Raw genomic sequence first — 15,302 nt, forward strand, 5'->3', positions numbered from 1 at the left:
AATTTCTTTTTCGATCTCTCTGTATTTATTTATAGGTGTACCTACTTGTTTCATTTTTAATTTCCAATACTTTTTTTCTAATGCTAAATTTTGCTTTTTCATGATTGATCACGTGAAACGCGATATACAATCGTTGAATACCGAATTCGGATCGAATCTGATGGAACTTTCAAGGTCGGGGTAGTTTTGAACTGACCAATCACAACTCATTTCCAGTGGGGTGAGCGTTACCAACTTAAGAGAGTAAGAGCTAAACTTCGAGCTACGAAACTGGAAGAAACATCGTGCATTGATAAACACTTTACCTCCGTTAACTGCTAGTTACCGTTATCTGACAGTTACTTAACAGACACTTTTAACTGAGCATTGATAAACCGGCCCTTTTTTAGAGATAAAAATTATTAAAAATTATGTCCAAATTCGTTGTACCCCTCTGATAAAAAGGTCATCTTTCGATTCTATAGCAACAAAGGGATCTCTTATTTTTTCATTATTGTAATAGTTGCTAGGATTTGCTAAAATAAATTAATTTTACCTATTTATCATTCAGTAGCGTCTAAAAACGTTGGATAGGGATTAATTTTCCCCGTATAATTTTGATAACACAAAATAAGTTTTTCAGGCTTCTTAGACTTCGCGAAGAACTGTCAGTTTTTTTGTACGTACTTTTCAATAACACCCTGTATGTATTACTTTTGTGATGCAAATTTTTTTCACAAAAATTTAAAAAAACTGAAATTTAAATTATTTTTCTTATTTTTTCATATTCACCATGAACAGAAAAAGCTGTGTGAGATGCATTAGTTTTTATTTTAAAATCTCGTAAATTCGCATGTGGTGTTTTTTTTGCACACATTTGTATCTGACATCCCGAGTTGGTTTAATGTTACAATGACGTCACGCACAGATGTCACACAACTTTAAGTTAGTGTAAAATGGAATCTATAAACACTAAAAATCTGTTTGGTAATTACCTCTTTAATTTCACAACTTTGAACATTCTTTTACAATGTAGATTTATTATCAAAACACAGAATGAATAAAATTAACCACACAATTTGGGTTTACGCCATCTTTACTTGTAAACCATAATTGTTTTATTAATCAGTGCCTTTCAAACGATTGACAATATTGCAAAAACAATAAAACAAAGATACATCAAAATTATATATACCTATCATATTTTACATGAATAAAAATATGGCGAAGTGAAATCCTATAATATCTCACTTCTAGATATAGGTATGTAGATGAGGTCTCTTTAAATAATGGTAAATATTATATTTTCAAAATACAAAATAAATTGATAAACATATTTCTTATTTATTTTCAAATGTTACAATTTTTTCTGGAGCTGAGACAATTGTAACAACTATCCTGTTTCACGTCAATTTAGTGAAGGCGCTTTGTTACAAAAATAATCATCTTGATTATGCCGGTTTTTTTTTTTAATAATAAGTGAGAGTTATGGGCAGTGTTAATTTCGTTTAGAATTTGTCGCTTCATCTAATAGTAAGGTACATCAAACCATGTTATAAAAAGACACTTCTTGTACCATGCATCAAACTGTACCGCTTTTTCTAAAATCTAAGTACCCTATAAATGAAGTTTCAGTTAAAGGAGTAAAATTGATACATATTAGCTTTACTATTGCTGGGGCTTTAAATAGGTGAAATATATAATAACTTAATGCCCATTATTAGTAATCAAATATGAAACAGTTATGTGGCACAAAATTAGAAGGTAAAAATCTCAAAAAATGTTTACTTGTCTGTGTTCTGAAAATGAGAAAAAAAAGCGTAGTATTCGATATTCATTATAGAATATATTGTTACTAATTTATAATAATTGCAAGTAATGTGTCTATTTGATATTTTTTATTTTAAAAAATTCGAACTTTTTGTTTCTTGCTGGACTCATTTAACACGACATTAAATTTTAAAATGAAAATGAAGAATGAAAACTACTGTATTAAAATTTTTATTAGAACGTTAAAATTACGTCGATATTCAGATGAGGTCAATAATATACAAAGTGACGTGTTTATAAGTTCACTCTGACGTAAATATGACAATTACTTTTAGAACGGCGTAACGAAAATAGAAAAAAGATGGTACACCGTGTCGTAATACTGTAATACACTTTTCAGTTTAATTATCATGAAAGTACAGGGACATAAAGTAATTTTCAAAACAAAAGTGGAAATGTAAAAAAAACATTTTTGACGTGACAACGTCTTATAATTCGATTGAGCCGGCTGCACGCACGAAAAAACATGACTCATGCGGCGTTACCTCGCTCTGAGGCGTTCCATGTAAGGCTTGAAGTGCAAGCGAGAACGCGACAAAATTAAAACAATAAGTTAACAGAACTATTTCACGATGAGTAAAAAATCGATGGCTTTACTATTTAATCGAAATAATTTTCGAGCGTAGCTATAATTTAAAAAAATTAAAACATAAATATTAAATCTTCCACATATCACAACAACGTGTCTGAAATTACAGGTTGGACCAGCCAGCCGTCAAAGGGAACATTTTCTCCTATATCACACACATTGAGGCGGGCTTTTTAAACACTAGATTTACGAAAATCTTAATGTTTCCAAATTTTAAATGTAAGATTTATAAACAATAATTTAATCATTGTTTATTCTTATAATGAATTATTTGAAATTATTACTGTTTTATAACAAATTACTATTTAATTTGCATAAATAATTAAGTGACTATTGAAAAAATTTAATTATATTATTAAAATAATAAAATCAAAATTTAAGAAATTTTAATAAATTATTTTCTTAAGACGTTGTCACGTTCAACTATCGTCAGTAAACCGACTTTACAGACAACCGATTTTTTTTTCTTAATGTTTCATATGTTTCATAATAAGATGTAAATTACTGTTCAAACATTTCCCTGTTTTCCTGTTACGACCGTCTCTGGAGCTGAGGCGGTTGTAACACATTTTCTCTTTTAGATAATGACAATAAGTCTCTCATAGATTTATAAGAAATTATTTTTTTAAACAAATCACGTAACAATATACTGTATTATATAAAATAAGCAGATCAAAAATTTTAAACTGAATTTCATAAAACCAAAAAAACATTTCCATTATCAAGCATAAATTCTTGTTGCAACGTTTTCAACTCTTACTCAACCCTTCCACGTAGCTGTAATAAAAGTTACCTCTCTAAAAACTCCCGCCGAAACAGACGTTCGTGGGCATTAATTCATACACTGACCTGACCTGACCTGACCTGATCTGACCTAATACTGAATCATAATTTTCGAACCAAATTTTTCGTCTAAAATTTTTTGAGGTATTGCATATTTTAAAAATAAATGTTTGTGGTAGCGCGTCTTTAATAAAAAAATACATTTTAACAGACTTTAAATCAATTTCGTGAAATTATCAATTCTGGTATAAGTGTGGATACCCTGCTTGTAATTTGTAGATTGTACATTGTTGAAGTATAGTAGGTCCTATTTTAACAGGTTCATAAGTGCATAACAATATTATCAACTCCGTTTAGTGAAAACAAAAACACAAAAAACTGACTAATATCTCGAAACTTCGGACTTTTATGATAGTGTTTGTATTAATGTAGTAAAATTACTATTTCTAAAATTTTAAGTTTCAAGATGAAAAAATCTGAATGATAAGATTTAAAACGGCTCTCTGTATGATTTTATATTTATTGCAAAAATTAAAAACAAAATATTGTTTCTAGTAAATTGTTTTTGGCGAAACTGCACATACTTGTTGAAGCCCGAGTAAATCTACAAAGATTTATTACAAGTGGAGTACATTCGACTCAAAAGTCGAACAGAAGTTCCAAAACATTCAATAAAACAACAAACATTTAAAACGTGTATACACAAATTCCTAGCTTTTGCTGCAGCCGGATGTCTTTCCAAATCTATTCACATACTTACAGGGTAAAATACACTTAAGAACTTCCAATATTAGTTTACTTTAGACAAAACAATCCAAATAAACAAGTCCGACTGCAACACTATCGAAACTTATTATTTCAAAAATTGCAACAAAATCCAAAGCTTCCTCTGTACTTAAAAATTTTTCGTGTGATAATAAACAACACTCACAGTTGTATACTTCTCCTGGAATACAAAAAAGAAGCAATAAGTAATTTAAGACAATAAGACACGTCTTCAAAACCGAATGTTATTTTATGAAAAAATTACTCACCGCTCTTGATCACAGTGTTTTTGTTGCATGGGGTATTCCTAACGTGTTTTCTCGGAGAACTTTACAATTTTAACCCATGAATGTTAATCGCGTATTGTGAAATTGCGAAATAAGCATTTCGAATATTAACGATGTCTTCCATTTAGCCTCTAGAAATGTATGTCTTCCAGTATCATTTGTAACTATTTACTGTTTGTGTGTACGTTGTAAAGAACTTTGAATTGGAAAGTCACTACACGGCAAAATTCCGTTACGCTAATGTATAACTTTATATAATTGTTAGCATCTTGTTACAAATTGTTATAAAAGTACATGTGCTAGATTAGATATCATACAATTTTGATTTAATCAAAATTCGCTCAAACATGCTATTGTACAGGAAATGAGTAACTCGTTCAAACCAGTATTCTAGATTTTTCGTGTGAGTAGACACCGCTTTCAATTACACATTTTTAAGTTGGTGTAAATTAGTTGAACTTTTATACATATCACTACACATAATTGTATGTAACATCATAGAAAGTCAACTGTACAATAAATTAGTTGTATAATTATAGTTGTTGGCGAATTGTATAAAATGTGTAAAATTAATAAACCGTGGATAATCGCCTAATGGTTTTCTTGCAACCAATACTTTTTCTATGATCATCAAGGTTATTACAGAGGTAAATTCACACACGATGTGCAAGAATAGATTTTATTGAGACTAAAAGAAATTAAGTACGATTTCTCCATAACCAATAATACATCGGTCGCCGTAGTGGAGCGTTTCCGAAGCGCTCAAAACACCAGCCAATGCTAGAACATCAAATCCGTGGATTTTAGAGTACCTATTAAAAATACACTAAAATGCACTCACCCTTTGTAAGTCTTTCTCGCGAAATCGACCAATGAAAACAAAGAAGAAAAATGTCTAATTTTGGTCAGTACAGTTATTCGAAAATTTGCAAGCTATTTAAAACATTCTTACAATACAAAGTAATGACGTAAGCATGAAAATCGTCGACACATTTTTCAGTTCTAGTTTCAATCAGACTTTCGAAGAATGTAATAAACAGCGAACCCTAAAACTAAAGCTCTACAAAGGGTTCTAACTGACAATAAACAGTTAGAGTTTGGATTTGGTGTTGGAAGCATTGGGGGCTAATTGTCAGGATGGGTTTTCGATTCTTGGTGTTTCTTCAAAACGGACGATCATAGAATTGGCATTTCCAGGTTCCAGTTTATAGCCGATGGACTTATAGAACGGAATAAGAGGATCTCTACAATCCAAGGACATCTTGTAACAACCCAGTTTCTTAGAAAGCAAACTCACGGTCAAGACAATTCTGAAATTTGGCAAATTGATTTTAGAGAACATTCTACAATTGTCAAAGAGCTTACAGTTTTCCCAGCTGTTTGCCTCTGTAAGTGTTATTGACAACGACATCTTCCAACCGAGCTCGCAAAGCGCAGTTGTGGATAAATTTGAATTCTGTGACCAGTGTTGCTGCACCGATGATTTTTCTGTTTCTGGTGTCTTCTATCACTGTGATGTAATAGCCACCAGACTGTTGCATTCTCCAGTATTGACCTGAAATGAAAAATAAAGGTGTATATATTTTGAAAGCTATTATAGATCGGGATAAGACTGAAATATAGTGTGGAAGTGTTGTTTAAAAACAAAAATAAAAAATATACAGCGTGATTCAACCAGGACAACGAGATTGGCTGACAATACAAAGTACACACATAAGATGAACAAAACACCTAATGTGTATGTTGGGTTGTCAGCCAGTCTTAATTGAATCACCCCGTATCGTCTTTTGTTTCAAATAAACAAAACGCAGTTGTTTAAAAATCAGTGATGTCATAAATACATGAATAACGTAAAAAATACCATTACAAAAACTAATTTCCTTGTATGTATCACTGTTTTTGTAAAACATGATAAATTTTTAACTTATTAAATTTATTCCATACTTTCAACAATGGATAATTTATGTAACATTCTCCACTTGAAAGTCGAGATAAAAGAATAAAAATTTCCACAAAAAAACTTCTAAAAATAACTTGTATCATATTCAGATAATTTAAGATTTTAGATTTACTTGTTATAAAAAAATATATCTTTTTTTTATGCATTTTAATATTAGTTTTAAGAATACTACCCCGCGTTTACAATTAAAAATTCGGTCCTGAATTTTGGGTTTCAACACCAACAAGATTCTATGATATCTGACAACTTTTCTTTTTTTTTTTTCAAATTTACTACAAATTCTACGTAAGAAATAATGCATTATCAGAAAATTCTCAACGTTTGAAATATATTTAAAGAAATAGTTTTCTAAATCACCTGGAAGATCCTAATAATCAAAACCTTATTTTAAATTGTTAAAAACTGGGATTCATTTACTAGAAATGGTGATTTTGTTCACACAAAGAAATTATTGGGAAAAGTACCACTCAACAAAGATGTACACGTATGTATAAGCATGACAAAAAGTGGAATCTTCAAGCGCATATATTTTGGGTACAACTTACATACAGACTACTTTAAAAATTCCAGGAAACATCAAATTCAGAATATCAAACAGTACCAGACATAATGGTATTTTTTCCACAAATTCTAAAATCAAAGTTTTCTCAGTGAATTTTCATCATCAGACAACTTTCTTTACACAACCATTAAAAAAGCAACTGCTAATGACCTTTAAAAAGAAGGTGTAACAACCTTGAGACAAGGAAATTATTTAAAATATGCCACACCTCTGACATTTTTTAGTTTTCTTTATTGCATTTGATGCAATTTAAAATTAAAGCTAAAGTTTATAAATTATAGCTTACGTTCAAAATCAGATCTGCTCACATTTCCCACAGCCGTCAACTGTGTTAAAATTTGCAGATATCCTTTGTCGAAGTCCTCAATTTGCAAAGGTCGAACTACAAGCCATGACTCCCCTGGTCCTTCATTTGTGATTGGGGGTGAAAGATAGCCCTTCACTGATCCCCAATCAAGATTTTTTAATAGGGCTGGATCAAATAAATACTGCCTTGGGTCGTACGTCTACAAAAAAAAAAAATACATCACACAAGTCTTATAACAACACAGTTGCCAACCATTGCAATGAATGCACGTAAATCACACTCACTTAATGTTGAAATATGCATAACATTTTATAGTGAGATAGTGAGTACATTTTTTATTTAATCTTATCTTTTAAGTGACGATTCAATGTCGTAATTTCCTTCATTCGGAAAAGGCATTTCTATGTATTTAGTCACAGCCAAATTAAAACATTTTTCACTATTTTTAATCTAAATGTTATGATTAAAAAAAAATACATACCCGTCTGTCGGGACCCATTTCTGCGGTAAGACCGAAAGCCAGTCACTGTAAATAATAAAGAATTTTATTTCTTCAGAAACATATTGCAATGAATTAACAACCTTGAGTAAATTCCGGTCACCAAAAAGGAAAATTAAATTACTTTCACTGCCGGCAGCCAAACGTCACGTTGACATTTTTTTGACAACTTTGACTTTGACGGTACTTACAAGTGTCTACGGCTACGTAGAACATCAAGTAATGCTAAACACAATTTTTGTAAATCCGTTTTAAACACTAATACCTGATTAAGCAAAAATAAATTTCAAGTTTTGCAACATAAAAAAAATCCTAAAAAGCAATAGCGCACTCTTTACTTCACAGATGAAAATAAAATTCAAATTTAAAAAATAAAGTTCAAAATGTGGCCGTTCAGTGGCAGCACACGTACTGATGACATGTGTGACAAGTGACGTGAATGACGTGGATCTTGAAATGTGTGCAGTGCAAAATGTTTTAATAGTTTAAGTTAAATTAAAACAAAAAAAAAATAGTATTTTGTATTTATAACTCTTCGCCAGAAACGCCTTAAAGGTATGTTTACCAAATTCATCAATTTTTGAAGCTACCAAAAAAAATCACGATGTACCCCATATCTGGGTTAATTTTTTATTTAATAATTTCAGATGGCAACGTACGAAGAATATATCCAACAAAACGAAGACCGAGATGGCGTTCGTTTTACGTGGAACGTGTGGCCATCCAGTCGAATTGAAGCAACCCGTCTGGTAGTCCCCCTTGGGTGTCTTTATCAGCCAATTAAGGAGCGCCAAGATTTACCCCCCATTCAGTACGATCCCGTCCTATGCACCAAAAATAATTGCCGTGCAATTCTTAATCCTCTTTGTCAAGTAGATTACCGAGCAAAACTCTGGGTTTGCAACTTCTGTTTTCAGAGGAATCCAGTAAGTGTCTAGTTTGATATTCCAGTTTAGTATCTTTACTCCATTTTTTGTAAATTTTGATGAATGGACTTATACTTAGTAGTTTGTTGAAATAATTTTGATGTTAAGGCCAATAATAAAATAACTTATCTTGTAAATATTGATACGCAAATATGAAAAATTTTATAAACACTAAAATTGAAGTTTCAAAATTTAAAGGTAGAATATTTTTATCTTTGCTATGACGACAAATTGACGTCATCAGGTTTTCAAGTTTGTATTTTAATATAGAATTACATAACTGTTTAATTTGACTTTAACTCCAAAATTATGTTAAGAATTTGATATAGAAGCTATATTTTACCGCAATTTGACCACTTGCATTCGTTACTATGGCGATGATATGGCGTCATCAAACATTTTTGAAATGGAATATTACTTCCCAAAACTGAATCCAAATTACAGAATATAGAAAATATGTTAGTAGAAATTTTTATGAAAATCGGCGTCAAAATGTAACTCAAATTTCTATCAACAAAAAACAAAATAAAATTTGTTATTAGTTCCCGCCGCAATATGCCGCCATCTCCGAACAACACCAACCCGCCGAGCTCATGCCCATGTTTTCGACCATTGAATACACCATCACAAGAGCCCAGTGCCTCCCACCCATCTATTTACTCGTGGTAGACACATGCATGGACGACGAAGAACTGGGAGCCCTCAAAGACTCACTCCAAATGTCTCTAAGTCTCCTCCCACCTAACGCCCTCATAGGTTTGATCACTTTCGGGAAAATGGTCCAAGTGCACGAGCTTGGTACTGACGGCTGTAGCAAATCGTACGTGTTTCGCGGAACCAAAGATCTGACTGCTAAGCAAATACAGGAGATGTTAGGTATTGGAAAAGTGGCTGTTCAGCAGCCGCAGCAGCAGCAAATGAGGGCCCCTCAGCAGCCGCAAGCTCCTATTCCTCCAGCGAGTCGATTTTTGCAGCCCATTTCCAAGTGTGATATGAGTTTGACTGATTTGATTGGTATGTTGGGTGTTTATTTTTTTGACGGTTGGTATAAATATTGGTATAGGTGAGCTGCAAAGAGATCCATGGCCTGTTGGTCAGGGAAAAAGATCCTTGAGATCTACTGGAGCTGCGCTTTCGATTGCTATAGGGTTGTTGGAGTGCAGTTATGCCAATACAGGAGCTAGAGTGATGATGTTTTTGGGAGGACCGTGCTCTCAAGGACCTGGTCAGGTGCTTAATGATGATCTTAAGCAACCAATTAGGTAATTATTTTTTGTGTGCAGTCCAGTTCATTTAATTAATATAAAATAAGTCTTCACTCCTTTCCAAAAGAAGTTAATCTTTTTGAATACGTTCATTTAATTATTATTATTTACAAGATTTTTAATTGAATCATTGTGTTTTAATTGTAATTAAAAATAACATTCAAACAATTCTAAATATCGTTGATTACAATATTTGCATTCTGACTTACTTACATTTTTTTCATTATTAACAAAAACCAGGTCACATCATGATATTCACAAAGACAACGCTAAATATATGAAGAAAGCAATTAAGCACTATGAAGCCTTAGCTATGAGGGCTGCCACCAACGGACACTGCGTGGATATCTATTCATGTGCGTTAGATCAGACAGGCCTTATGGAAATGAAGCAGTGTTGTAATTCCACTGGGTTTGTTTTTCCATTACCTTATTGAGCGCAATTTTAATGTTACATTTTCTTAGTGGCCATATGGTTATGGGTGACTCTTTTAACTCATCTCTGTTCAAACAGACATTCCAGAGGGTGTTTGTCAGGGATACAAAAAACGAATTAAAGATGGCCTTTAATGCGACGCTAGAAGTTAAATGCTCTAGAGAACTTAAAAGTATGTTGTGAAATTGACAACGATAGGGCGGCTATTTCATGTTTGTTTTGTTTTTAGTTCAAGGGGGTATTGGTTCTTGCGTTTCTTTGAACGTCAAGAGTCCGTTAGTATCGGATACTGAAATTGGTATGGGCAATACGGTTCAATGGAAAATGTGTACGTTGACTCCTAGCGCAACCATCGCTTTATTCTTTGAAGTGGTGAATCAGCATTCTGCTCCTATTCCGCAGGGTGGAAGGGGCTGTATCCAGTTTATCACACAGTATCAGGTAAAAGACCCGTTGTTTCTAATGGATTCAGTGGAATATAATTTATAATATCGATTATATGACTTCGTAGATTCTTTTGCGATGTTCTGCAAATAAATGAAACCAAAAAATAAAATAAAGGAGCATGTCACGCTATAAATTGCTTTGAGATGACGTCAAAGTTTTTGAAAAGATAAATAGACCAATTCTGATTGGCGATTTACCATATTCGTGATAAGCGTGTACAGAATTTTAAAGCAATAGGTTTTGTAATTTTGAAATTAAATTATTAAGATTTTATTATACAGTAAGCGAAAAAGTTCGTGTCATGTTTTTTTGGCAACTAGCAATACTGTTTGTGGTTGCTGTACATAATCACGAGGAAGGCTATATGTCAAAGATGATACATGTCAAGAATTCGCATTTTTTTTTTTAATGAAAACGCTAAATTTAAACATCAATATTTATAATTTTGGAAAAGTAATTGTGTTGATAAACTCGTCAATATTTTTTTCGCTTATAGTTAAAATATATGCTTGTTTTTTTTTTAAATACGGTTATGAGTATTTCCAATTTTCTGTATCGGAAATACTCATTGTTGATCTTTTTTCAAATATTTTATTTTTGTATTTTTTGTGTATTTGTTTTGTTTTCTGTGATAAAACAACGTTTTTTTCTTCTAGTTTTGTTCATATAGTGACTGTTTTGTTACTTCTAGTTCTAGTTCTAGTCCCTTATCCTCGAAGCTTTAGAATTTAAACCTTTAAAAGATTTTTACTACTTTTATTAAAATTTAAGTCACATTCATTATCACTTTATGTAGTTATTCATTTCAAAGTTCTCTTTCAGCGATAAAATAGTTGTCAAAAGCCCCTGGTGGATATTGTGTTTAGGTTGTTCCAAGATATAATTACATAGGTAGTGTGAGTCACTAAGCTCACACTCCTCTATATCTCACTAATGATTAAAAAAAAAATTAGGGATCAAAGTTGTACCGTGCTTGAAGTAGCATACACTAAAAAATAATTTTCAAATATACAGAGTGTTCAATTTTTAAATAAAAGATCCTGTATGTTATTGCTGCATCTTGTTCTGTTTTCTTTTTATCCTTTTTCTTTTTCGGTGCGTATTTTCTGTATTGTATGTTGATAGTTTCTAGGGTTTTTCACTTTTTTAAGAGACGAACCGACAGATCGAAAGAACGAACAAAAACAGTAAGATACAGTAAGGTGATCTATAAACTGAAATATCGATATTTGAAAATTATAATGTTTTAGAAAAATTACTCTCATGTTTGATTTGTAAATATGATTATTTCTTTGATAAAATATGTATAATTTTAAAGAAAATTGTATTTCAACCATAAATTAGTACTTGATATTTTAATTAAATTGGAGAGTTCAATGAATGACTAAGTGCAAATTATTAAAATGTAAGAAATGACGAATTATTTGCAGTTCTAAAAGGTGTGCATTATTACTTTCACATAACAGAATTTTATATAATAAGAAAAGAAGAAATCAAATTTTTTAACATTGGTGTACACGATTGTCCACGATTTTGTATTCACTGATTTTGTTAATTCTTCATTTTGATTTTGTTAGTTGTTTTATTTATACAATGGTTCAGATATATATTTTTAAATATTTTGAGAATCCACAATTTTATATTAAATTAAAATTGCAATAAAATAGAGGTTTACATGTAAATACGAAATCACAAACAAAAAATTGCTTCTCTACATTATAAACTTCTACTTAGCACGCTAGTGGTCAAAGACGAATCCGCGTGACGACCATTGCCAGGAACTGGGCAGACGCCACCGCCAACATCCATCACATCAGTGCCGGCTTCGACCAAGAAGCAGCTGCAGTCCTAATGGCTCGCATGGCTGTATATCGTGCAGAAACTGACGACAGTCCAGATGTTCTCAGATGGGTAGACAGAATGTTAATTCGATTGGTAAAACACCCAACCCCTACTGTCGAACCTAAGTCAAACCACTCTTTCCACAGTGCCAGAAATTTGGCGAATACAATAAAGACGACCCCAATAGCTTCCGACTTAGCGAAAATTTCAGCCTCTACCCACAATTCATGTACCATTTGCGCCGCTCCCAGTTCTTGCAAGTGTTTAACAACTCACCCGATGAAACTTCGTTCTACAGACATATGTTGATGAGAGAGGACTTAACTCAGTCGTTGATAATGATCCAGCCGATTTTGTACAGTTATAGCTTCAACGGTCCTCCAGAGCCGGTTTTGCTTGATACGAGCTCAATTCAACCTGACAGAATTTTATTGATGGACACTTTCTTCCAAATTTTGATTTTCCATGGGGAGACTATTGCCCAGTGGCGGAACTTGAAATACCAGGATATGCCAGAATATGAGAACTTCAGACAGTTGTTGCAAGCTCCGGTGGATGACGCCCAGGAAATTCTACAGACGAGGTTCCCGATGCCTAGATATATTGATACGGAACAAGGGGGGTCCCAGGCTAGGTTCTTGTTGTCGAAAGTTAACCCGAGTCAGACTCACAACAATATGTATGCGTACGGAGGGGTAAGTGTCTTTTTTATTCTTTTGGAATGATGGTCATCACATATCATGTGTTAATACTGTTTTTGTTCCATATTTGTTCCGGATAGGCCATTCCTAGCACAAATGCGGTACAGTAAACATTTTCTTTGTGGCTGGGTTGGGGTACTAAATTTCAAGGGCACGCATTTGTAGCACTGATAAATTTTGTGGGTTTGCTTTTCATGCAGTGCCACGACTAACATGGTGTAGGGTTGAATAACTGAATACACGGTGTTTTTAAACTGCACACGAAACGTTCGGAACGTTTTTTTTTTCTTTTGTAAAGGAAGTATCTTAGATCGTCATATTAATATTTTTTAATTTAAACTTAAATAGTTTAAAAACTAGATAACGTCCAATGTGTACACTTACAGTTAGCCCATAAGTAGTTGTTTTTTTCAAATCTCATTTACATTTGAGGGAAATAATTTTTTTTAGTTATGTCGTATTTTAAAAACGTTCTGAAATTTATTGATGTTACAGAGGTCAGGGGAGATTTGTAGTCTTTGTTTCATTTTGTGTGCAGACAAATTAATTGCATTAATTTTTTTCAGGACGGAGGTGCCCCAGTTTTGACCGATGATGTATCCCTACAGGTATTCATGGACCATCTCAAGAAACTTGCAGTGTCATCGACTGCTTAATTGACTATAAAAACAGAGTATATTTTCAACTATTTATTAAGTACAATAACTGTAACAAAAATATATTTCAACTAAAATAAATGTATGTAGTTTTTGGTTAAGCGTTACAATGCAATAAAAATTATACTGTACACATGCGTCTTATTCCTCCTATACAAAAATTCGCAACAAAACTCTTAATTCAAAAATCTTATGCTCATTTTTTGGGCAACATCTGTTCGTTGCAAAGCTTTGCAAAACTCCTCAAAAGAGATCATCTGATCTCCATCTTCATCTGCTTCTAAAATCGTTCTTTCAGCAATGCTAGTCAGTTGCTCTTCACTAATATTAGCGCCAACCATCATGTGTAAAATTGCCAGAAGCTCATCCTTTGAAATCATATCATCGTTATCAAGGTCGTACATTTTGAAAGCAACTGAAAAACAACTCTCAATTTAAAATTTTCACAAACTTGCCTGCCTACATCTGAGTTTCTCCTCTCTTGAATTCAGTTTGTTTTCTTTGTTCTTTTTAATCGGCCTGAAATGGGCCAAAACGTGCATGAATTGCCTGAAATTCACTCTATCGTTCAAGCCTTCATCTTGGAAGAACGAATTCACAATGCGTTCACCGAGGGGATTAATTGCTAATTCTGGAATGCGGAGAAAATCGTCGCGGCTCAAAGTACCACAGTCGCCTCTATCCAAGGACGTAAAACGTGAATATAAGCGTTCTATTTGGTTGGGGGTGACTACAGAAAAACAAATGATTACAAAGTACTGGCGAGTTTGAGTACACTTACAGCCAGTTTCTTCCTGAATTTGGGCGATTTCTTCCTCGCGCAGCAATAAGGATGATCGGTTACCCATTTTTATAAAATGATCATGAAATTTGAACTAGTAACTGGAAAAAATCTTCCACTTTGGACAAACAATCTGAACCACCTAATCGAACTTTGAAATGTCACTTTGACAATTTGACCGTGTCTGACGTGTTGATGATTTTGCTGTGGCTAAAGTAGCGTCCCTTGAGGAAGTGACCAATTAATGAGCAGTACCGAGATCACATGATCGTGGTGGTCACGTGTTGACATATTTGACATATATATCTATCTATCTATCTATCTATCTATCTATATTAATAAAAATGAATCGCGGAAATGTATGTACATACGCTCATAACTTCAGAACGACTGCACCGAATTGGACGATTCTTTTTTTTACGTGTACCTTATTGTCAGGAGAAGGTTTATATGTAAGAAAATTTATAAAAAATAAGACGGCTAAAAGATGAATTTGAATAGTTGGCGTTCCTGACGGACCTGTCGCCTAACTGACGTGTCATACAAAACTAGGTATTTCTTCCGTGCGATTGTGGAAAAAGTATTATTGCATTTCAAATCGTTCTTTGTTTTTTCGTAAAAAAAAACGTCGTTTATTTTAAGAAAAGTCTTAGTTAAAGTGAATTTAGTTACACATTGCGAAAGTGTC

At 32.9% G+C, this 15,302-nt stretch overlaps 3 protein-coding genes across 5 annotated transcripts; 1 reads left to right on the top strand and 2 right to left on the bottom strand.

Moving 5' to 3' along the window:
• Positions 1-4,898: 4,898 nt before the first annotated feature.
• LOC135134575 (probable glucosamine 6-phosphate N-acetyltransferase) lies at positions 4,899-7,859 on the bottom strand. 2 transcript variants are annotated; one of them, XM_064063274.1, is made up of 5 exons: positions 7,645-7,859; positions 7,544-7,588; positions 7,042-7,261; positions 5,599-5,788; positions 4,899-5,543 (listed from the first exon to the last, which is right to left on the bottom strand). In XM_064063274.1, exons 2-5 carry the CDS (start codon positions 7,559-7,561, stop codon positions 5,366-5,368), a joined length of 606 nt encoding a protein of 201 aa, XP_063919344.1. In that variant the 5' UTR covers positions 7,562-7,588; positions 7,645-7,859; the 3' UTR covers positions 4,899-5,365. The 2 variants fall into 2 exon arrangements, with proteins under 2 accessions (XP_063919344.1, XP_063919343.1); XM_064063273.1 differs by lacking the exons at positions 7,544-7,588; positions 7,645-7,859 and adding an exon at positions 7,315-7,418.
• A 116-nt stretch (positions 7,860-7,975) lies between these two features.
• On the top strand, positions 7,976-13,964 carry Sec23 (Secretory 23). Of its 2 annotated transcripts, XM_064063269.1 has the most exons (11): positions 7,976-8,116; positions 8,209-8,487; positions 9,030-9,501; positions 9,551-9,749; positions 9,993-10,163; positions 10,217-10,359; positions 10,417-10,628; positions 12,369-12,569; positions 12,623-13,171; positions 13,258-13,278; positions 13,744-13,964. In XM_064063269.1, the coding sequence occupies exons 2-11, from the start codon at positions 8,209-8,211 to the stop codon at positions 13,831-13,833; spliced, it is 2,337 nt and encodes a 778-aa protein (XP_063919339.1). In that variant the 5' UTR covers positions 7,976-8,116; the 3' UTR covers positions 13,834-13,964. The 2 variants fall into 2 exon arrangements, with proteins under 2 accessions (XP_063919339.1, XP_063919340.1); XM_064063270.1 differs by lacking the exon at positions 13,258-13,278 and having other exon boundaries at positions 7,977-8,116.
• LOC135134576 (calcineurin B homologous protein 1) lies at positions 13,854-14,817 on the bottom strand. Its single transcript, XM_064063275.1, has 3 exons — positions 14,615-14,817; positions 14,297-14,563; positions 13,854-14,248 (listed from the first exon to the last, which is right to left on the bottom strand). Exons 1-3 carry the CDS (start codon positions 14,679-14,681, stop codon positions 14,010-14,012), a joined length of 573 nt encoding a protein of 190 aa, XP_063919345.1. The 5' UTR covers positions 14,682-14,817; the 3' UTR covers positions 13,854-14,009.
• Between the last annotated feature and the right edge of the window lie 485 nt (positions 14,818-15,302).

The sequence above is a fragment of the Zophobas morio genome, unplaced genomic scaffold (assembly GCF_036711695.1).
Source record: "Zophobas morio isolate AGI-343-1 ecotype UQ-CSIRO unplaced genomic scaffold, CSIRO_AGI_Zmor_V1 ptg000023l, whole genome shotgun sequence".
NCBI classification, from domain to species: Eukaryota; Metazoa; Arthropoda; class Insecta; order Coleoptera; family Tenebrionidae; genus Zophobas; species Zophobas morio.

Coding starts and splice junctions, on each gene's coding strand:
- LOC135134575 (XM_064063273.1), bottom strand. CDS start 7,365: ATGCATATTTCAACATTAAGTGAGTGTGATTTACGTGCATTCATTGCA. Junction 5,789..7,041: donor GAGCAGATCTGATTTTGAAC/GTAAGCTATAAT, acceptor TTTTCATTTCAG/GTCAATACTGGAGAATGCAA. Junction 5,544..5,598: donor GGCAAACAGCTGGGAAAACT/GTAAGCTCTTTG, acceptor GCCAAATTTCAG/AATTGTCTTGACCGTGAGTT.
- Sec23 (XM_064063269.1), top strand. CDS start 8,209: ATGGCAACGTACGAAGAATATATCCAACAAAACGAAGACCGAGATGGC. Junction 9,502..9,550: donor GAGTTTGACTGATTTGATTG/GTATGTTGGGTG, acceptor ATATTGGTATAG/GTGAGCTGCAAAGAGATCCA. Junction 13,172..13,257: donor ATATGTATGCGTACGGAGGG/GTAAGTGTCTTT, acceptor TGTTCCGGATAG/GCCATTCCTAGCACAAATGC.
- LOC135134576 (XM_064063275.1), bottom strand. CDS start 14,681: ATGGGTAACCGATCATCCTTATTGCTGCGCGAGGAAGAAATCGCCCAA. Junction 14,564..14,614: donor AATTCAGGAAGAAACTGGCT/GTAAGTGTACTC, acceptor GTTTTTCTGTAG/TCACCCCCAACCAAATAGAA. Junction 14,249..14,296: donor AAGAGAGGAGAAACTCAGAT/GTAGGCAGGCAA, acceptor GTTGTTTTTCAG/TTGCTTTCAAAATGTACGAC.